The sequence below is a fragment of the Cuculus canorus genome, chromosome 27 (assembly GCF_017976375.1).
Source record: "Cuculus canorus isolate bCucCan1 chromosome 27, bCucCan1.pri, whole genome shotgun sequence".
NCBI classification, from domain to species: domain Eukaryota; kingdom Metazoa; phylum Chordata; class Aves; order Cuculiformes; family Cuculidae; genus Cuculus; species Cuculus canorus.
The window spans coordinates 2,203,058-2,225,114 of NC_071427.1; the positions used below are offsets into that span (position 1 = coordinate 2,203,058).

Consider the following 22,057-nt stretch of genomic DNA (forward strand, 5'->3'; position numbering starts at 1 on the left):
AACCGAGGTGATGTTCATACTCTTGTGACACGTCAAGTGTGGAATCACGAGAGCGCAGCCCCTTGCAGAGATGCTGGGGCTCTCAGAGGATCAGACAGATGGGGGAAGGCAGTTGAGAGGTAAACGTAGACAGTGGGCTTAGACCTTGCCGGGACACCGGCCAGGAACCCTCCAAGCTCTTCTTGAGCTGAGAAAGGAAACTTGAGCTGAGGGAGCAGAAACGTTAGAAAAGCGTAAGAATTTGAACTATAATCACCAGCGAAAGAGCATACACTTTTTCTAGCTTTCTAGTGAGCAATAATCCCCACTGTTCAAATTCTATGCTTTATTTTGGAGTCTGAATCTATTTACCCTCTACTTTCAGGCAGTGGGCTTTGCTTTTTAAGCTCTTCTTCCTCTGGTTGCCATTCTCAAGTTCCTACAGCAAGCCAGGAGCAGGAAGGTGTAGGCTGTGCGCCCTGGGCACTCTGTAGGACCCATCTATCAGATTCCAATCTGGATTTCGGCAAGAACTTGTAGAGCTTTAGGGCAGCAGATTCTTTTTCTGGCTGGGAGAGGCTAGCGGATCCCAGAACACCCTGAATCGGGTATCCAGGCACACACGAGCCTTCCCCTTTCAGCGTGGTTGCAATAGATGCGCAGGAGATTCACAAAAGACAAAGCATCCGTAGAGCACGTTGTGCTGGAAACACGCAGCGGAGGATGCACGGCAGACGTAACAGGAACAGAGCGTCTGCGCAGCAGTCGCACTGAAGCTGTGCAGAGCACCTCCGGCAAACGCAGGGTCCAGGCACAGCGGACACAACCCAGGGACGCAGCAGCCGTGCAGCGCGTGGGCAGGCGCATGCAGCAGCTGTGCAGCAGGCATGCAGCAGATGGGCTGCGGATACGCTGCATCTTTCCAGAAGGGGAGAAGTAGAATATTTTCCCATAGCAAAAGTATCCGGGCGGTATTTGCATTAATGACAAAACCACTGAGCTGGATTGAGATTAAGCTGTAAAGAATCCTCTGCTAAGCAATGAGGGTCCCATGTCAAAGCGATCTCAGCTTATTTTCATGGTGATTAGAAGATCCCTGAGCACCACAGACTACACTGAATGATTTTCGGTGCAATGAAGGGTGCTGGTTTGCTTCCCGGTTCTGATTTTCCCAGAGCACACAATCATAGAATAGTTTGGGTTGGAAGGAACCTCAAATATCATCCAGTTCCACCCCCCTGCCATGGGCAGGGACATCCCACTGGCTCAGGCTGCCCAAGGCCCATCCAACCTGGCCTGGAACACCTGCAGGGATGGGGCAGCCACAGCGTCCCTGGGCAACCTGGGCTGGTGTCTCACCACCCTCATCGTGAAGTTCTTCCTTATATCAAGCCTAAATGTGTCCCTCTCCAGTTTATACCCATTCCTCCTCGTCCTATCACCACAAGCCTTTGTAAACAGTCCCTATCCAACTTTCTTGTAGCCCCTTCAGGTACTGGAAGGTCACTATAAGATCTCCTTGGAGAGAAGCTGCTTTTGACCAATGCCATGCAGAACCTCCTTCATCATCCCTGCAAACACAGAGTCAAGGGCTCTGCTGAAATAGCTCAGTGTTCCACTTCATAGTTGGAAGTGGAGAATAAATGTGTATTTTGATTTCAAAAAAGCCCACATTCTCCAAATTCTGGGCATCTGTTATTCCTCCTGTGCTTAGAAGTTAAAAGGAGACCTTGAAGGCAAAGCTGTTTCTGATGATACGGATGAAGGTTCCCTGTAGATGGAGGAACATCTTGGGGTTGCAGTTCCTGTTGCGTTAGGTTGGATAAAACACAAAGCTACTAGTGCTGCCTCTGATAGTCGAGTGTAAACCTCCAGGCAGAAGCAGACACGTGTCAGTGGTTGGCATTAACTGGGAAGATAAGTTCACTCTGAGCAGATGGGGGCCCTATAAAGCCTAAGTTTCAGCCCTCAGGTTCCCAGTATGTGGGATGGATGGATGGATGGATGGATGGATGGATGGATGGATGGATGAAGGGATGGAGGAATGATCTTTTTTTGATACAGGACACTCCATACAATGTGTAGGTGGCCCAGACAACTCATAGCCACCATCAGATCTTGCAGTTTGACTTCCAGCTAAATCTGTCTCCTGGCTTCCCCTTTTCAACACACGGATGTGAACAGCAATGCAAGGAAGGCAGTCATTAACGTTATTGCACTAATGATTTTTGCACCCTGGCTGCAGGCTTCTTCAAGGCTTCTTCCACGCCTTGTTGGAGACTAAAAAATATTATATAGCCATTTTATCAGGCAGAAGACCATCTTTTTTGTCAGAAGCGATGAAGGAAGAGGTATCTGGCATCAATCCCATAGACTAAGAGAGAAGAAAGTAGAAGTTGAATGAAATCGATAATGAAGTGGGTATTTTGAACTATAGCAGCAAAGACTACCTCCTCCTAAAAGACAATCGGCCACGGATTTCATCAGGCTCTGTGCAGGGATCCTGGGAGAGGTCCTGGGCGCCCCGTTACACCAGAGGCTCAACTACAAGATCGCAATTGTTCCTTCAAAACTGAACCTCTATAAGCATATGTTAAAAATTAGCAGAGTTTGAAAACAAAACATGGGGCGAATACATTTTGAATGGGCTGAAATTAATGGTGTCACAGAAATGACCCAGAGGGAGAATGGGATTGGATTCCAAAGCATTAACTCAGTAAGGAGAACACTTTTGTAAGCAAAAAAAATGCCATCTTTAGCAAGGTTGTGACAAAATTGCTTTTCAAATTCATAGCGGTTGTCTCGATCACAAGAAATACAAACTGGAAAGCCATGTCAGCAGGAAGATGTGGATGAAAGTCATGGCATTTGGGTGTTTAAATAGAAAACTACAGACATAGTTTGGGGTGAAGAGCTCCTAAAAATGGGAATGTCCAAGTTAGAGGAAAAATGATTTCAATTCAACTGCCCCACTGATAATCAAAATCCACAGGCATTTACAAACTATCGAGAAACTCCATAACAATTAATAATCAAGAGGTTTGTTTTCTCAGCTTTACTCACTGTCAGCCTTGCCTCCTTGCTAGGCAGCAGTAGGAGGTCTTATCCAAACACGATGCGGTCCAGGAAAGACACAGTTCTACTGCTGAGATGGTGCTAACGCCTGCATGACGTCTACTTTGGGTGTTAGAGCCATGGAGATAAGAGCTGACGGGTTCCTGCCTATCCTTTCCAGCAGGACTTGCTGGCAAAGGACCACGCTGCTGGTCCACCCCCACAGTTCAGCTGATGCAAAAATAGCCCTGCCAATACAAGGCAGATCTTCTCTTATCACCTTCTGTGCAGCCCAGGAAAAGGCTGAAAGAGCCCAGATGCTAAAGAGAACTGTTTTAATGAAAGGGAATATGCACAGGCTGAGAGAGTGGGGGTTGTTCAGCCTGGAGAAGAGAAGGCTCTGGGGAGACCTTAGAGCAGCTTCCAGAGCTGAAAGGGGCTCCAGGAAAGCTGGAGAGGGGCTCTTGATCAAGGAGGGCAGGGAGAGGATGAGGGGGAACGGTTTTGAGCTGAAAGAGGGGAGATTGAGATGAGATCTTAGGGAGAAATGTTTTGCTGTGAGGGTGGGGAGGCCCTGGCCCAGGTTGCCCAGAGCAGTGGTGGCTGCCCCATCCCTGGAGGGGTTCCAGGCCAGGTTGGATGGGGCTTGGAGCCCCTGATCCAGTGGGAGGAACTGGATGGGCTTTGAGGTCCCTTTCAACCCAAACCACTCCATGATTCTACACTAGAAAGGACAAAGAGAAAAGTAATGCTGGCCATGATGTCTTCTTTGTCCACTTTAAATAAACAATAGGATTCTAGAGATAAGCAGAGACAAAGAAAGCATGAATTACAATTGATGGCACCAAAGCTGCTCCACCTGAGAACGCAGGAATAAACCATTGGAGTAGAGCAGAGCTGAGCTGAGCTATGGCCATATGAGGTGCAAAATTCCCTCTTAGCAAGGGAAGCCTTTCTCCCATACCTAAAATGGACTGGGAGGCATGAGCAGGGACTGGGAGCCAGTCCATACCACCAGACTGCCCACAGGACCTGGGTACCAGCAAGCAGCATCTGTCCCTGTTAGCAGCCTGGGAAAGACAGCCTAGAGCACTGAATTGTTGCCTGATAGCTGAGCAAGTAGCTGAAAAAGGACTCAATCCTACCAATTATTGCCAGATGTCTGGTCTAAGCCCAGCAGAACTGCACTCATTGTTAAAGTTAGAAGAGGGCAGACAGCACAGCCAGTGAAGTCCAGGCTGAGAATGCTTTGCAAACTCATGCTCACTAAAAACTAAGTCACCCTGAGCTTTTCACTCACAGCTACGTCAACACACGCCCATGCACACAGGCCTTTGTCCACTCCTCCAGCCACGGAAGAAAGAATACCCAGCAAGAATGAACCCTCCAAACCTTCTCCAGGAAGCTCTGCGCAGTCACTGAAGAGCTGACTTGGGTAATAAATAAGTGCAGTGTCCTGCAAGGAGCACTTCTGCCATCCAGCAAGACCCACAGCTAATGAACCGTTGGCTACGTGTAGCGTGTGCTTTCCAGACAGCAGGAACAACAGGCCAGGATTTGTCTCCCCTGTCATGAGCAATCAGTGTACCTCAGTTGTCCCTGGCCTTCAAAAGTGGTATTTCCATTCCCTAAATTAGAGGAAGACAGAAATGAATGAAAATTGGTGGATTGCCAGGGCTGGGGTAATTCTCAGAGCTGCTCTGGTCTGCACAGGGATTGCTCTCTGGCTGCTCGCATTCTCCTTCTCCCTGGCCTCATCCAGGGGGATTCAACATATTAATTCAGGAAGAATTCAGTGTAGTTCATTACCTTGGGCCAATTTCCTGCTCTTCTCACCAAGCAGAGCCCCCTGACTGAGATTCCCCCAGCTGTGACCCTGCAATGAGTCTGCTTTGGTGCCTGCTCAGTGGTGCAGCAAACGCTTCTCCCAACTCATTGCTTTTTTCGTGCCTGCCTGCAAAAGTCTGGGCTGGGTATCTGCTGCCTGAGCACGGAGACCCTTCTCCTTATTTATTCCTTCTTTACTTCCCTCCTTCAGACAGCCCAAAGCTTCTTTCTGCTGGGTGAGAACAGGTCCTCAGCACTGCGACTGTCTCCCGAGTGCTACTTTCCACGATGTTCTCCATTCAAGGGAATCACAGAATCACAAGGTTGGAAAGGACCCATTGGATCATCGAGTCCAACCATTCCTAACACTCCCTAAACCATGTCCCTCAGCACTTCATCCACCCGTTCCTTAAACACCTCCAGGGAAGGCGACTCGACCCCCTCCCTGGGCAGCCTGTTCCAGTGCCTAAGGAGTCTGAGCTAAGAAGGTCCAGCTGCACCGAGCAATGGTTCTTCAGACCAGTTTGAGCTTCTTGGTAAGGGCAGAGCTACGAGCACTTTATCTCTCTTGCAGCTCTTCTCTGCTTTTTTGGTGAGGATAAGTCATGGTTACGGAGGAGGTGCTCTCAGCCATTCATACCGCTTCACTTTGTAAACTAAGACTTTGTTAATAAAAGCATGGCTTGCGCTTTTACCAGGTCCCAGATGTAAGTTGGGCAAGTGACCAAGAACAAATTCCTTTTTCTTTAAGCGTTTCAAACAAAACACTCAGTAAAAACTGCCCTCCCAAAGTACAACCGTGCAGGCGAGTAGTGGGGATGGAGCCCAGTGGTTTACAAAAGGGGGAGCGACGACTTTCCCACCAGCACACAGGACCGACACCTGGTGATTTCCAGATGAGAAGCACCACAACACAACTGCCCAGCCACAAAACAGATGATCAAGAGATAAGAGCCTTGATCAGTGCTGCTGGTCCTCAAAATAGGTTGGACAGGGAGAAATCCACAGCAGACCACGTCCTGGGCTAGATGAGGAGAAGCATGGCCAACAGGTCCAGAGGAGCGGTTTCCCCCTCTTCTGCTTGAGCACAATCTCCTAATTTTAGGAGTCTATCAAACTGTTCCATCCTTAATTGTTATTCCACTCATCTCTCTTCATATTCCCTGGGTATCTCGAGTCTGGAAAAATCTCTCTTCTGCTCCGCAAACCCCTCCAGTTTGTGGGACAGCGATTCTGACCGCTCAGATTGGGCAAATCAAAACCTCTTGGCATGATTAGAGTCGCCACCTTCCCCGTCTCTTCTTTTCAGGGTTTCTTCCGTCTTCAACTTTCAACTTAGAAATATTTATGGGGGAACCAAACCATCCAGCAACAGATTTAGCCAATTCTCAGAGCACTTCTTGTCCAGCTTTAGATAAGGCCATCGCCCCCACGAGATTTCCCTCAACCATTCAGAGTTACCTTTTGCTGTAAGCTCATCAAATCAGTGACAACTTAGCTCATTCCATAGGGAGGATTCCTGATTCAACACTGCAAAAAGGAGGGCTGTCTGCTATCCACAGAAGAGCCATTTTAGGGAAAAAACACACAAGTTTGATTTTTGGCTTATTTGCCCCCCTACAGCCTGTTCTCTTATCACAAAGTAAGGAGGAGGGACTTTTTACAAAGCCTTGTAGTGATAGGACAAGGGCCAATGGGTATAAACTGGAGAGGGGGAGATTTAGACTGGACTTAAAGAAGAATTTCTTCACGATGAGGAGGCCCTGGCCCAGAGCAGTGGTGGCTGCCCCATCCCTGGAGGTGCTCAAGGCCAGGTTGGATGGGGCTTTGGAGCCCCTGATCCAGTGGGAGGTGTCCCTGCCCATGGCAGGGGGTGGAACTGGATGGGCTTTGAGGTCCCTTCCAACCTAAACTATTCCATGATTCTATGAAAATTCAGGCCTGTGCGAAGAGTCAAATAAGATGAATTTGTATGAGTGTCGCCACTACATTCTCTAGTCTTGCATGACTGAAGATTGTGGCTTTTCCAGGCATGCCGATCCCACCTCTCCATCCGAGCTGGAAATTTTTCCTGTAATTCAAGATATTTTTTGGTTTTCATCTTAGCCTCATTCTGTGCCGCGCCCCAGGGATTGTCTCTCCCAATAACTGGGGAACACCACTGCAGGCATCAGTCACCCTTGGTCGCAGTGGCCATCACCAAGGGGAAAATAATCACTGCCAAATGTGATAGTGGTTTCTGGTCTTGCATCTCCCCACCCTGAGGGATTTGGGATTGTATCACGGCGTGAGAACAGACTGGAAACAATGCTGACTTTTGGATCCTTGGCCTAAAGGGGAGCATATTTGTGTTCTCTTCATTCTTGACTTATCAGATCGCTCAAATGTTCTGGTAGTGTTTATTTCACTGATGGAGCAATTTTATGAGTTTAGCAGACTTCCAGCACTGAAAGGGTTCCAGAAAAGCTGCGGAGGGGCTCTTGATCAGGGAAGGCAAGGACAGGACAAGGGGGGATGGTTCTCAGCTGAAAGAGGGGAGACTGGGATGAGATCTTAGGGAGAAATGTTTTGCTGTGAGGGTGGGGAGGCCCTGGCCCAGGTTGCCCAGAGCAGTGGTGGCTGCCCCATCCCTGGAGGGGTTCCAGGCCAGGTTGGATGGGGCTTGGAGCCCCTGATCCAGTGGGAGGTGTCCCTGCCCATGGCAGGGGGTGGGACTGGATGGGCTTTGAGGACCCTTCCAACCCAAACCATTGCAATGCTAATGGAGCCCTTCCTTGAGGCCAGGCTGAGTAAATGGGACTCAGAAGATCTTGATGGAAGGTGCTCAAAGAAAGCTGAGGCTTTCAAGCCCCTGAATTCAGCTGCTGATCCTCCACTGTGGCTCTCCTGAAGGGAACAGGTAGGGCTGGGGGAGAAGAGGAAGAGTGCCTCACCGACTGCTCCCCCTCCCAGCACTGACCAGGGGCTCCTGGTCAAGAAAGATCATTTGAAGTGAACAGAGACCACTTTTTCTTGGTTATCTGAGTTAACAGAAACGAAGCCTTCATTGAAGCAGTTATTTTAATCTCTATTTTTATGTTTTAGTTATTTTTTTCCTAGAGAATGGATGATCTGAAATTAAAGCTAGCCTCGGCACCTAATTTAGCATTTTATTTAATTAACTAGGAAAATGCACAATATCAAAATAGATGTCTTTTAGCTGAGCAATTATGTAGTCCCAAACAAAGTTACTCAGGTGCTCACTGTTTTCATTTTTATAGCGATAGAAAATGAGGAGAAATTAACTTTTTTCCCCAGATGGTTTTTACATTTCTGCTTCAAACACATATTAAATTGTCTTTGGATTCAAATTGAAACAGCATTAAATGGTCCTTTTTTAATGTTCGATGGTACTTCTGCCTCTGTGCCCAAGGCTGAATTCCCTACCATAATTCACAGTAGAAGGCAGCTTTGCATGTCTTGGGGAAATGCCACCTCAAATATAGAGATGTCATCTTGAAAGACCACAGACCATCGTATCTCAGCCCCCTTTCCTTCTCCTGCTGAGATGCAGCTACCAGTAAGGTCTTCAGGGAGGTGATGGAGCAAGAGATTACAAGGAAGGCAACCTATAAAGACCTCTAAGCCCATCCAGCCCAACTGTCACCCCAACCCCACCGTGGCTACTGAACCATGTCCCAAAGTGCTGTGTCTGTAATATTTTTAACCTCTCCAGGCCATTTCCTCTCATCCCACCACTTGTTACTTGGGAGAAGAGACCAGCACCCACCTCACTCCAGCCTCCTATCAGGGACCTGCGGAGAAGAAAGCTAAAAAATAACTAATGTCCTATTGGGGACCTCTGGATCCCCAGTACAAATATCCTCCCTGTGCCCAGGCCGGTCTCCTAGGACTCCATGCACGGGTGGACTCCAGGCACACATGCATGGAGAGGACACCAAGCTAAAGAGGCTTCCTGGCTGCCACCATGCTCACATCAAAATAAATCTCTATGCTGACAACAAAGTTCTGCCTAAGGTTACGTGACCTGAGCCACGTAAAGCCAACAGCAGGGCCGACATCTGAATTTTAGCTGAAAATTATGAAAAGAAAAGGGGAACGTTGGACATAACTTGTCAAAGATGCATGATTCTTATTCAGTTTCATCAAAGGGATGAAGCAAAACGCAAGGAGAGTCTTACAGAGAGTGTGTATAGGGTTTGGAATCCATCTCATTAGGTTAATGCCAAGTTTAAGCCAAATAATGTTCACAATATCGTTTCTTACAAAGGGAGTCCATAAAATCTTCTGCTATGCACCTTTTCTTCATCAATAATGCTATTTTTTCCCCTTTATTCCAATCTTTAAGCAGTTTGTATGAGTGATTGTAGGGAAAATCTTCCCCTATTTGTGCACATTGATCTTTAAATCACATGCATCAGCAAGGAACCGTACAGAAGACTTTCCTTCAACAAAAAGACTACAGATGCAACTTATTTCCAGGAACTGCTGAACACTTTCATTCGGAAAGCAGCATTACCAACTTTTCCATGTTTTTTTTTCCCCCCTTAAATTCTGAAATAAATCAAAACCTCAAATCTACCTCTTAAAATTTCCAAACAAAACCTATATAACCTATTAACTTCTACGCCAGATAATCTTTTCTCATGCCAACACTTGCCTTCATGTTTTCTGCCAATAACAAGAGAAACCAGCCTAGGCCAGAAGTCCAAGATCAACCACTTCACAATATAAATCAAGAGAAAAGGAAAATTTAGGAACAAGAGTCTTAAGTCAGAAGTTTCCAGCTGCTGCTTTAATTTTGTTCCTTCCTTCTGCTGTTCGTAGCATTTCACCTCTGCCTCTACGAGTAAGTGTCAAGGTTTACGTGTGTGGAGTACGTGGACCTGAAAGCAGCTGAGAAGTGCTCAGGAGGTGATGGGATCACAGTGACAGAAGCTCCAGCTCCACCTTTACTGCAGTGATGTACGCTCACTCTAAACTCAGCTTTAACAAGCCTTGGAGCATGGACACCCACATCATTCCCAGGGCAGGGATGTGGTGGGAGAAAGCAAGAAAGCTTTGCTAGAGTTTGACCGTGCTCTTCCATGTCATGGTCATCTTCACTTCCAAGTGGAGATGCCCTAGAGCTACCTCCTTGAAGATGGAAAGTCCTCTACGCATCCACAAACATGCATTTCACTGTCTTGTAAGGAAATTGGAACAGGTTGTCCAGGGCAGTGGTCGAATCACCATCCCTGGAAGGGTTCAAAAAACACATAGACCCAACGCTTCAGGACATGGTTTAGTAGGGACGGTGGGGTTGGGCTGATGGTTGGACTGGATGAGCTTAGATGTCTTTTCCAACCTTAATGATTCCATGAAATTGGTATTTAGAATAGAACAGAGCAGAATAAGTCAGTTGGAAGGGACCTACAGGGCTCAACTAGTCCAACCGCACTGACGTGTGGGCAACCACAAGCAGCACAGTCCATTTCAGACAGCAATTCTTAAGAAATTCTGAAGTTCCTCCTTGGCTACAGAGGCGCACGGTACCAGTGCTGTAGTTAGTGACACACCCCACACATTGGCTTGATCAAGTGTTTAAACCACTGCAGTTATAGGGTCTTCTTCACAAACAGCGCACAAGCAGTAGGACAGAGTCTGATTGCCTGAACTGCAGGTTCAAATGGAGAAATGGGACATTTTAACTCCTACTGCCTCTTAGTAGCACCTTGGTTCTTATTCTAAATGTGATTTCACGTTCAAAGGAGTTTTCTACAACTTCAAGTCAAGAAATCAAGTTTTTAATAAAGAACGAAAGCTGAGCTTCTGCATTTAGAGGACTCTGAGGAAATCAGGACCTCTCACTGGATCTACAGGAGGAGCAGAGATGGTAACACCGCAGAAACAATCTGCTGATTCCTCACCTAGGGCTTATTCCTTCCAATGAAGTCAACTAATATCATAGAATCACCAGGATGGAAAAGACCTCTGAGAACATCGAGTCCAACCACACCTACCTGCCACTAAACCATATCCTTAAGTATCTCATCTACTTATCTTCTAAACACCTCTACGGACCGTGACTCCACCCGGGCAGCCTGTTCCAGCGCTCAAATGTTATGCTCGGACACGGCAGGGCAGAATCAGGGCCTGAACCACAAAACATCTGAAAATGCCGGTTGGTTTTGGGCACCAGCTCTTCAGGGCACACGTTTCTGATAAACGCAAAGCGAGAGTGAGGAAAATTACAATCACTGCTTATCCAAAACACTCTTTTGTAATTCCTGCACTCAGATGTTTGTAGAACTGCGATGTCAGGAATGGAGCTGGATTAAAACACTGCCAAAAATTATCTGTTCTAGAGTAAACGGCAGAGGTGGTAAAGCCCATCTCTAATTTGTCCAATCTCCTCTTAATTTTAAACACCATCCCAGTGTCAGCTCCAGTTTAAACTGAGGCTGTGTTGCCCAGAACCACAGCCCATGGCTTTCCCTTCTCCACAGGGCCTGAGCCACCAAGCGTGGGGTGGTGGGTGGAGAGTTTACCTACAACCCAGCAACTCCTCCTGTGCTGGTCTTTTGCACTCCCAGTGCGTCTTTCCTCCCTGTTCTCCAGTATTGTGTTGGAAAATAAAAAGCTGTCACAAATCTATGGCAGAGAAGCTTGGAAACTCCCATTATTCCACATAATTAATTAATCATAGAATAGTTTGAGTTGGAAGGGACCTCAAAGCCCATCCAGTTCCAACCCACCTGCTACCTCCCACTGGATGAGGTTGCTCCAAGCCCCATCCAACCTGGCCTTGAACCCCTCCAGGGATGGGGCAGCCACCACTGCTCTGGGCAATGTGGACCAGGGTCTCCCCACCCTCATCGCGAAAAAATTCCTCCTCGCGTCTGGTCTAAATCTGCCCCTCTCCAGTTCACCTCATGCCTTTTTGCGGGTCAGAGCAATGGAAGAGGCACCACTAAAGCCTCCCCAAACACCCCTTCTTCCTCCATCTTCTCAATTGCAGTGGCCATTTCATAATTAATGAGCTTGACATAATTAGTTGTATTTCAAGCCAGGCTATAGCTGAGCCTTTCTTCTTACTTGAAAAAAACAGGCAGCCCTGAACTTACAGGAAATCATTCTGCCAGCAAACAGCTCCGCTGGCCGCAGACTAATCATCTTTTCTTTCCCCTTTGTTAAACACATTCTTGCTCTTGGAAACTGTTCAGTAGTTCATTAAACTAATAATCCCGTTCAAATCCTGCCTCATAAATGGATTTGTCAGTGCTGTTCCTTTCAGGAGACGGTCATTTTAAATTGTCTCTGCTTTAATGAGTTTAAGGACAGATTAAATCATGGCTTTGGCTGTGATTTATTGCTCCTCATTACATTATTAATTGTTATTTGTAAAAGCATTGGTGAATAACGGGCTTGTTTATTTTGCATTTATTCCATGCTTTGCATTTATTTCATACTTTTCCCTTCATTAAAGGGGACTGGAATGGGAACAAAGCTCTAAGTAAATATGTTTCCAGCAGAAACATATACAGTCTTTGCCCTTCATTGCTGAAGCTTCTTTTACCACCAAGACATCTACAGCCATCCTCATACCCAGCCACGGTTCACTCCAGATGTCACCCAGGAGAGCTTGCGATGGACATTGGAGGTACTAGAGAGCAATTTCTCGCTACAAGCTCTATGATATTAAACGATTCCACGTATTTCTATTAGTTCTAATTGTCTAGGACTTCACACAAAATACGTTGCCACCAAAAGAGAGCAGATACTCGGTGCTGTTTGGGCTTATTCAAGACTTTTCCAGGAACCCCACACGTCACTCTGGGACATGGTTAAGTAGATAAAGTGGTGTTGGGCTGACAGTTGGACTGGATGACCTTTGAGGTCTTTTCCAACCTTAAGTTGGTTGTATCACGTGCGACATGTAGGAGTAGCAGATATTTAACAGAAAATGAAACCAGTGTGCAGGACAGCAGCTGGGGGTGGTGGCCCAGGGCTCACCAAGGAAGCCGCTGGTCCATGCCCATGGGATGTAGCTAAGCTTTGCTGCATTTTAATTCCAGTCCTATTTAAATTCCTTTCATGCAAGCCTCAGGACCAAGATAGTCTCTGAACCAAAGAAAGCCTCAGAACCAGAGCTATTCCAGATGAAAGTTGAAATGAAACTGGTGTACCTTTCTGAAAAACAATGTTTTGGGTCTTTGAAAGGAAACACCAAAGCCAATGTTTGAAATGGTGTCAGAAATGGTTAAAATGGACACAACAGATAAATGAGTTTAGAAGTTGAGATGTGTGTTTAGAGGTGCAGCATTACAGAACAGATGATTCCATAAATCGCCGTGCTCAGATAAGCCAGCGGCACGGCTACGTTGTAAAATAACACCAAATTTAAGAAAAGACAACCCTACCTTCCTTTAAATGTCAGGTTGCACCACAAAACTCACTGTTCATTCATTCCTCTTGCTACTGCGGTGCTCGTCTGTGAGCAAACCAACCTTCAGTTATGACTTCTCAGTTTTCCCAAAGCAGCGCAACAAAGTCAGCATCAAACATTCCCAATAGCATAAGGCAACAAAACCCAAGGGAAGATGTTGATCCACCGCTGCAACTCTCCAGAATTGTTTCAAGGAAGAGCATAAAGGATGAAGAGGGCAAAAGAGTTTGTGTTGTTCAGCATGGAGAAGAGAAGGCTCTGGGGAGACCTCAGAGCAGCTTCCAGTGCTGAAAGGGGCTCCAGGAAAGCTGGGGAGGGCTCTTTATTAGGGAGGGCAGGGACAGGGCGAGGGGGAACGGTTTTGAGCTGAAAGAGGGGAGATTAAGATGAGACCTGAGGAAGAAAGGTTTTGCTGTGAGGGTGGGGAGGCCCTGGCCCAGGTTGCCCAGAGCAGTGGTGGCTGCCCCATCCCTGGAGGGGTTCAAGGCCAGGTTGGATGGGGCTTGGAGCTCCTGATCCAGTGGGAGGTGTCCCTGCCCACGGCAGGGGTTGGAACTGGATGGGCTTTAAGAACCCTTCCAACCCAAACCATTCTATGATCACTCCACGATTCTATGATAGAACAAAAATTCCTGAGTCTGTGGATCTGCAGGAGATGGTTTTCCCTGGCTTTCAGGCCCATCTCAAACATTGCAGCTGGTGATTTCCGCAGTTGCCTTTTAAACCCAACAGAACATCATTTAAAACATTGCTTTTCGATAGGTTTCTCATCTCAAGTGATTTTTAATCTGCTTGTAAAATAGAGATTTTTAAAGAGAGAGACGGCTCTAGGGCTGGAAATCCTGAAAGAGATTTGGATATAAAACCTAGGAGATTGCCAGGGTCAGTTGATGTGGAGCATGGGAAGCGCCTGGGGCAGAAGCTCCAGCCGCTCTGAATTTTGCCAACTCCCCCTGCGTTACCCACCGTGATTCCCTCCCTTGAAACAAGGCTGTTGTCCCAAGGGCCAAGAAACAATGACTCTTCAGTTGGCTTGAATTATAGCTGCAGAGACAACAAACCCTCTGCTTATCCCAGTGGGGCTCTTTGTTTTCCTACAGCAACTGCTTCAGAGGGCACGAGGACGGGAGAAGAGAAGATGAAGGAGGCAGCAGCATTGCCCTCAGCTCTCTGCAGGGGACTGGGAGCCAGACACTTCATGCCCGACTCTGACCCTGCCTCAAACTTACTGTGTGGCCGCTAAGAACTTACACAACTGATAATTTGGTATTATTTTACTTAAATGGTTGTCCATGCCTGAGGCTTTAAAGGAGAGAAGGGGTTTCAGAAGTAATTTCCAGCTTGGGAATCTGGGCTTCATTGTTAAAACGCACTTGGGATTTGGACCTTTCAGACTCACCAAGAGTTGAAAGGATTTAAACTGTAAATCATTTTGGAAAACAGAATCTGGTCACCTAAGTCAGAGTCCCAGAAGACCCCTGGACACAAGCGACCTTCTCCTACGTCCGACGAGGAATGGAAACATTCATCATTTCCTTGCTCTGCCCTTCCTTTCTTCTCACAGCGGTGTGTGAGACAGTTATCCAAGCATACATCAACTCCTTCCAATCCTTTCTATCCCTATTATGAGCACAGTAATTAATCCCATACAGTCCTGGGCAGCCAAGAGGAACAAGAGTCTCTGGATCTGGTAGACTGTCATCCCAACTTACTCAAGAAACAGTCTTCATCTTCAATAGCCATACAGATTCGGGATGTTTTATCCGAGGGTCTCCAGGAGGAGCATGGGGAAAGCACTTATGGGTCATATTAGGGGAGACACAGGGTGTCCCTACCTTGTGAGTGAGCTAACGTCTGGGTTTGGCGGCTACTTTTGAGAAGACCAACCCCCCAGGACAATTGCTGCCCATCTTTTCCAAATCTGCTGTAGCTTGAGGGAGTGGCCACGCACGTTTGAATTCCAAGAGCAGATGCTGCCAGCCCCACGGCCCTGGCAGCTCGATGGCCAGGCGCTCTGTTCCAGCTCCAGCCCAAACACATTTGACTGTCTGGGCTGAAAGCGCAGCACTCCATCCCATTCAAGACGCATTCCCCAGCAAGTGCCGGAGGACTCTGGCACAGCCCAGGCTTCGCGCGTGTATCACGTTCTGCTCCGATTCTGCCCACTGACACAGGAACACTTTCCAAGAACTACAGCCAGGCAGACTTAAAATAACCCAGAATCAACGCCGGGGCCAGGAACCATCTTGAGAGCATGCAAACACAGCTGAGCTCCAGCACAAGCTTCAGGATTTTCTAGCTGAGCCCTGTCTCCCTCCTCAGGTGGAAAACGCTCACAGGTCCAGCTCCCACACCGATTTGTCTACAGATGAGACCGTAAAACATAACTATGCTGCCCAACACGAGACTCAGCGTGACACCTCATTAGCAACGATCGTCATCGAACAGCAGCCATTCGGGGGCAATAACCCCTCGATACAGCCCGGAGCACTGACAGGTAGAGTCGAAGGCAACTCTAGGGTCAGAATCTGAGTTGACACCACCTCCACTAGTGATGGTGGAAAGCCACAGCCATTCCTCCAGGTAAACACCCAGCATCCACCCCATAAACACGCAGGGTGTGGATGGCTCTTTACACTGCTGGTAGGTGAGCCCTGAGGTGCTGAGATCCTCTGAACAAAGCAGCAGAGCTTAGCGCACAACCCTCTGCTGACATTGGTTGTCCCCTGGGGCGTGAGCTTTCCTCCTGCCAGAGATCCACAGAGCAGATCCCTCCTGAGCTCAAGGAAAGGACAGAAAAGGCAATTCTGGAAGCGAGTCTCCATGTGCTATGACAATAAACCAAGTTCTGCTTTATAAAATAGAAAAGAACGTTCAACATACCCTCGTAAAGTGTCTTGGCCTCTTCTTCTCACTCTGTTTGCTGGCTGTCTTTCCTCGTAGCCTGCAAATCTATCTGTCTGCAAGTCCCCTTCATATTGACCCTGGGCTTGTTCCACGTACATAAATGCCGTACATCCCAGCATAAACCTGGCCAGCCATAATACCCCCATGATGGCACGGATTCCTCAGTTCCCCCGGCTGCCTCGAAAGCTTCTTCCAGCTGGAGGGTCCCTGCTGCCTTGGTGGAGGATGGGTTTTGGCAGCAGCCCCCAAGTGCCAAGGTGCCGTCCTGCCGGTCCCTTCCTAGAAGCAAAGACAGAGGAAAAAGAAAGAGAGAAACACAAGAGTTCTTAAGGGCTTTCACGTTTTTTAAATGATTGACCACCTCAGGCAGCCCCTCCCCAAAGCTGATACGATGGGGGTACACACTCACACTGGGTTTGGCTCCTTGCACGCACAGCCAAGCACGTTCCCACTGTCATTCCCAATCACAGCACTGCCAAATCTTTCTTTCTCAAGAGCTGGAAACCAAGAGAAGACCTCCAAGAGTCATAGTTCTCCCCTTGAATCTATGTCCCTGCTCTCCTGAAGGACAAAGAATGACAAAAGCACATCTGTCCTGGGCCTCCAGATGGTGGTGGGTTTACAAGACTGACCTCAGCATAGCACCTCGCTTCAGAGGAGCAACAGGGGATGCAAGGCTACAAAGCCAGAGGAGACCAGAACCTCAAGAAAGAGCAGATCCTACTTATGGACCATCTTCTCTGGTCCTGCAGTGCTGTTTGACTGCATTGTAGTCCAGACAAGCCATGGCATGGAGATGAGTTGCTGGAAAACAATCCTCCTAGATATACCTCGTCATTCTAGCTGGCTAAGGGAGTGGCCTGCTGGCCAACCCATCAGATGGACATGTGTGCCAGCGCCGGGCTTGGGAAAAAGGTCATTGTGGGCTGGAGTGAGATGGAAGACTGAGCTTAAAGACATAGGACATTAAGCTAAGCCTGGTTTCCACAAGACAGTGGAGGAAAGTGGAGGGCTGGGCATCCAGAGGGATGCGGGAGGATCTTCCCTGAGCGGGGACAGGCAGCTGAGCATGAGAGGCCACGGGAAGAGGGATGACACAGAGCGCAAAGCCCCTGTGGAGAGGAGGGAATGGAATAATGGAGGCAGCAAAGGCACCTCTGGTTGTGGACACACTTTGGGGAACACCACACCCCAGCTCTGCCGGGCAGGGGCCAAATCCAGCGTTTGGCCCTGAAACACAGCAGGGCAGAGTCTTTCCACCCTGACCAAACTCAGCCTGACGAATAAGGTCCTTCCTAGGAAAAAAGAGGCGGGAGCCCCGCTCGCCCCTAAGGGTGGGTGACGAGGTGGAGGGGGTCCCATGGGTCCTGCCTGGGGTCAGCGTGAGCAGAGCCGAGGGGCAGAGCCCAGAGGGGAGCTGGGGGTCAGCCCGGGCTGTGGGGCGCTGAGGGGATGAGGAGTCCCTGGGCGGCTCCAGCAGTGGCGAAGCCTCCGGGTGCTGATGTGGGGTGCCAGGAGCAGCCAAGCTGTGGGAGATCAGAGAGGGGACAAGAAAGCACAATGAAAGGGCTCCATAAAACAGACGGAGGAGGAACGTGCTCCAAAGACAGCACCCCCTCCTCCTGCTCCTTCTTCTTCCTCCCACCCCCAGCCCCATCATCTCCCCCATGCCTCAAATCTCCCAGCCTGCACCTGAAAAATGGGGCTGGGGGGGACACATCCTTCCTCCTCCTGGCTGGCGGAGGGACAGAAAGCATCTCTCACCTCAAGACCCCAAAGTTTGATCCTCACAGGTCTCCCCTCTCCACCCCAGAGTAGAAATATCTGCTGCTCCAGGGCTGGAATCCGCTCCAGCGGGGAGGGATAGGGCCCCTGAGCCTCCCCTAAATGTCCCCCTTGCTTTCCCACAGCAGCACTTTTCCCATTCCAGCCCAGCCCCAAAGCAAAGGAAAAAAAAAAATCAGCCCAGACAAGGCAGAAAATGTGTCTGAATCAAAAAAAAACCAAACAATTAAAAAAGGCTTTAAAAAAATAAACCAAAAAACTTCAGTGCTCCCAGTGTCCCAGCTGGGAATCTCACAGCTCTTGAGGGCATGCATTTTTCAGGCTCTGATATTTCAACTGCAGTGAATGAGAAAGACAGAGTGGGAAGGGAAAAAAAAAAAAAGGCAGGGCTGGAAGCAGAGTCAGAGACAAAGAAAGTGCCCTTCCTGCAGCCCCAGAGCTCCTTCGCTCCACAAGTCCGGGATTCGCTTCTTCTCTGCGAGACAAAAGCGGAGAGAGAAGCGTTTTCCTCCACTTGCAGAGCTCCTCAGGTTGAGCAGAAATGGGAAAAGGAGTGATAAAAATAAGAGGGAGTTGTGCGTTTCGGGAGATTTCCAGCCTCCACAGAGAAATTCCAACCGAAGCAAAGTCGAGATGCATCCATTTCCTCACAGAGGAGCGAGTTAGAAGCGTGAGAAATGATCGACTCGGAGAGCGTTCACACACGGCTCAGTAAGAGAGTTTGGAAAAGTCATTTATACCCTCAAAAGAGAGTTTAAAAGAGAAAAAAAAAAAGAAATAAAGAAAGAAAAAGCAGCTTAAAACTTATTTTCAGCCCTGAGAAATTCCATCAAAGCCCACTTGTAAAAGAAAGACAAAGCAAAGAGAGACTCGGACACTAAATCAGATTTTAAACCGATTTGCAAGTTGGGAGGGAAACAGGAAAGAGGTTTCAAACCCAAACCTTTGAGGGTGCAAATTAAATCCATCCCCCCCACCACCCCCCCAAAAAAAAATGCAAAACACAATAAAATACAACCAGGCAGAGAAACAATTCAGCAGAGAAAGAGAAAGAAATCAGCGATGAGCTCTGGATTTAGTCTGAAAGTGTTTTAAATACCTTTACGTCCTGGAAAGTGGTGATGTGCCCAGAGCTCCTTTGTTTAGTGGAGATCTGGGCAGAAAAGAAGGGAATAAAACCCTCACTCTTGAAGGAGAGAAGAAAAGGTACAGCCTCATCCAAATTGGACAGGGGGAGGGCCTTGTGGCGGAGAAAGGGGTGCAAGGAGGAGTGGGAGTGAGAGGACAACCCTACCGCATTCTTCAGCCAAGAAGTCTTTAACTTCAAGGAGGGGCTGGGGGAGAGGTTGGGTTTAGCTGTCTGAACGCAGGCATGATTATCACCTAGTCCTTCCTCCAAGCTGGGTTGGGGCAGTTCATTAGGAAAGGTTTTTCCTAGCTGGATGCAGCGAGGGTTTGTCCCAACTTTAGGTTGAAGCCGTAGGAGGGCATTAGTAACAGCAACGTTCACATCAAACGAGTGGGTGAGAAATTCCTTTCAAAGTTTGGGGCTTGTTCTTCTTTAGTTTTTGTTGGGTGAAAAAATGATGCTGTGTTTACAGAAGCAAAAAAAAAAACAGAATATTTCAAGTAAGTATTTCAAGACAATAGTCTCGCTGATCATTTTTCCAGCGCTTAATACAACCGATGTAAAATAAGGAAAGGATGGCTTGAAGGATAGGTGACCCAGCCCAGGAATTTCACACCTAAAAGTTACCTCAGCCCCAGAGAGGAAAACACCTTTGAAATTAAAATCATTTCCTCCAAATAGATATATTTTAAATAAAAGTATATTGAGGATATTAAGTCTTTCTTCTAAGGAAGGAAGAACTTGGTCTGAACGTCAGCGCTCAGTTTAATTCCAACTCTTTTGCTCCATGCATTTCCTCTGCCTTTTGCTTTAGGAATCGTTACCGATGGCTTTTCTTTAAATAATATATAATAAAACGCATATGGCCCCGTTTCTCCCGGAGCTCCCTCTGCTCTGGGCCACCGCACGCTCACGATTTCCAGGAGGTTGGACGCACAGCGCACCAGGAGCCTCCCCGGAAAGCCTAGATCAAGCTGCTTTTTTTGGGTCAAAGAGGTTCAGAGGAGTTTCTGCACCAAACGGAACCCAAACGGCTGTGCGGAGCGAAGCAAACACCTCCTTATTACCCCACCATCTGGCTTAGAGCTCCGTTACCTCGTTACACCCAGCGGCGGAGGGTTCAAATGCAGCTATGGGATCAGCGCACAGAGGTACAGGAATTCCAGGGCAAGCCCCAAGCTGACAGGGAAACCATCATCTCTTCTCCTCCTGCCTCTCTTTGAAATACCCTCACTGCCTTCTTTGTTCTTTTCACTCTTCCTAATTAACCCCCCGCCAGCTTTATAGAAGTCAGAATGATGCTCAGCCTAATTAACAGCTGACTTGGGGAGGCTTAACGAGGAAAAGGCAGCACTGGTGTTCCCAAGCAGGCAATGATGGAGCACTGCAAGGAATGCAGCTCTGTCAACACATCTGTGGGGCTCTGTAGAGCTCAAAGAGATACAAAAACCATTTCCTGGGCCTGATCCTGCACTATCTCTTTTGGTTTAAAAATGAATGTAGGCATTGCCTGGTTGAGAATGACAGAACTGGGATGCTGAATGGAACAGAAGAGCAATGAAAGCAGGAAAAAGCACATTTTCCTCCTTCTTAAGGGCGCAGCAATTTGGTGCTAAATGCTAAAGCGAAAGATTCCCTTTCCCATCTAGTCCTGTTTAATCCTTGCTAATTCCTATATTGCGATCACCAGGTGGGTTATGCGGGTAATTAAAGGTATTCTGATAGCAAAAATGCACCGGCAGTGTTTGTTATATGTGCAGAAGCTCCCAGAAATCAATCTGTGACTTTTGACTTTAAAAAAAGAAAAAAAAACAGATTTTTCAAGTGTCCAGAGGAGGTGATATTACGGAAATGGAGACGTTTTCTTGTGCTAAAGCAATCACAGATCTTTAATTCTGGAAAGCATTTGTGACGCCAGTTATTTAGATCTACAGCCGAGGGTAGCCTGGCTCTTTGTGCTTAGAATAGACGCTATCCCGTGTCTCACCTCTGGCACGATCCTGCTCAGCCCACTTCCTCCGTCCATTGACACGGAACTGATCTCAAAGAACACGTTTCATTAACATTTTCCCCGGTACGCTTACTCTCCCCTCTCTGCAGCCTCTCTACGAGGGACACAGCCCTGCAGCTCACCGGCACGCGAGGGAAATCGAGCCTTTTCTTTTCCTGCATTCCACTTTGGAGGGTTTAAAAAAAGCATTTTAATCCTTCCAACATAGGCAAACCTCTCCGAACAGGATGCTTTTAGCTCCCTCCCTGATTTTCTAGAGCGGGGCTTTTCAGCCCAGCTGCATGTGATTAAGGCATAGCAAGCCCCAGGACTCAGGCATCCCAGCAAGATCTCCTTCAAAGTCTCATTCCAGCCTCCAACCAGTTCTTTATTTCCCTGCCATCAGATGCAGGAGATACAAACGCTTGTAGACCTTCGTCCAGCTCCCCATCTGTTTTCCCCCAGGGTGGCTGGGTGTTTCGGCATGGCTTTTGTGCATGAGAATATCGTCACTCCGATCGTTCCCGAGTCCACCTGGTCCCAGGCAACGTGGAGAAGGCGGGCAACTCAACATCTAAAGTGTGGAACCTACCTCAGCTGCTTGCATCCAGGATCAGAGCAGACCTCAAGTCGGGGATGGGAGAGGACGATGGAGGAAGGTCTTCTTTCTTTAAAACAAAGTCTTAGGGGTTGGGGGACCTGGGGTTGTTCTGCGTGGAGAAGAGGAAGCTGAGGGGAGACCTCATCGCTCTCTACAAGTGCCTGACAGGAGGTTGCAGAGAGGTGGGCGCTGGGCTCTTCTCCCAAGTGACAGGGGACAGGACAAGAGGGGATGGCCTCAAGCTCCGTCAGGGGAAGTTTAGATTGGACAACAGGAAAAATTTCTTCATAGAAAGGGTTCTCAGGCACCGGCAGAAGCTGTGCAGGGAGGTGGTGGAGTCCCCATCCCTGGAGGGGT

The 22,057-nt window shown here is 48.0% G+C and overlaps 1 protein-coding gene across 2 annotated transcripts in view; it reads right to left on the reverse strand.

The window, feature by feature from the left end:
- The window catches only part of LOC104056208 (fibrillin-2), a 127,096-nt gene extending 107,889 nt beyond the window's left edge, over positions 1–19,207 (reverse strand). The window contains exons 1-2 of one of the 2 annotated variants that reach the window (XM_009557441.2): positions 19,080–19,207; positions 16,172–16,474 (exon numbers count right to left, since the gene is read on the reverse strand). In XM_009557441.2, coding sequence (XP_009555736.2) covers positions 16,172–16,341 — 170 coding nt within the window. In that variant the 5' untranslated portion in view covers positions 16,342–16,474; positions 19,080–19,207. Of the gene's footprint in view, positions 1–16,171; positions 16,475–16,827; positions 16,970–19,079 lie in introns of those variants that run through there. The other variant, XM_054050315.1, reaches the window with a different exon arrangement.
- Positions 19,208–22,057: the final 2,850 nt, after the last annotated feature.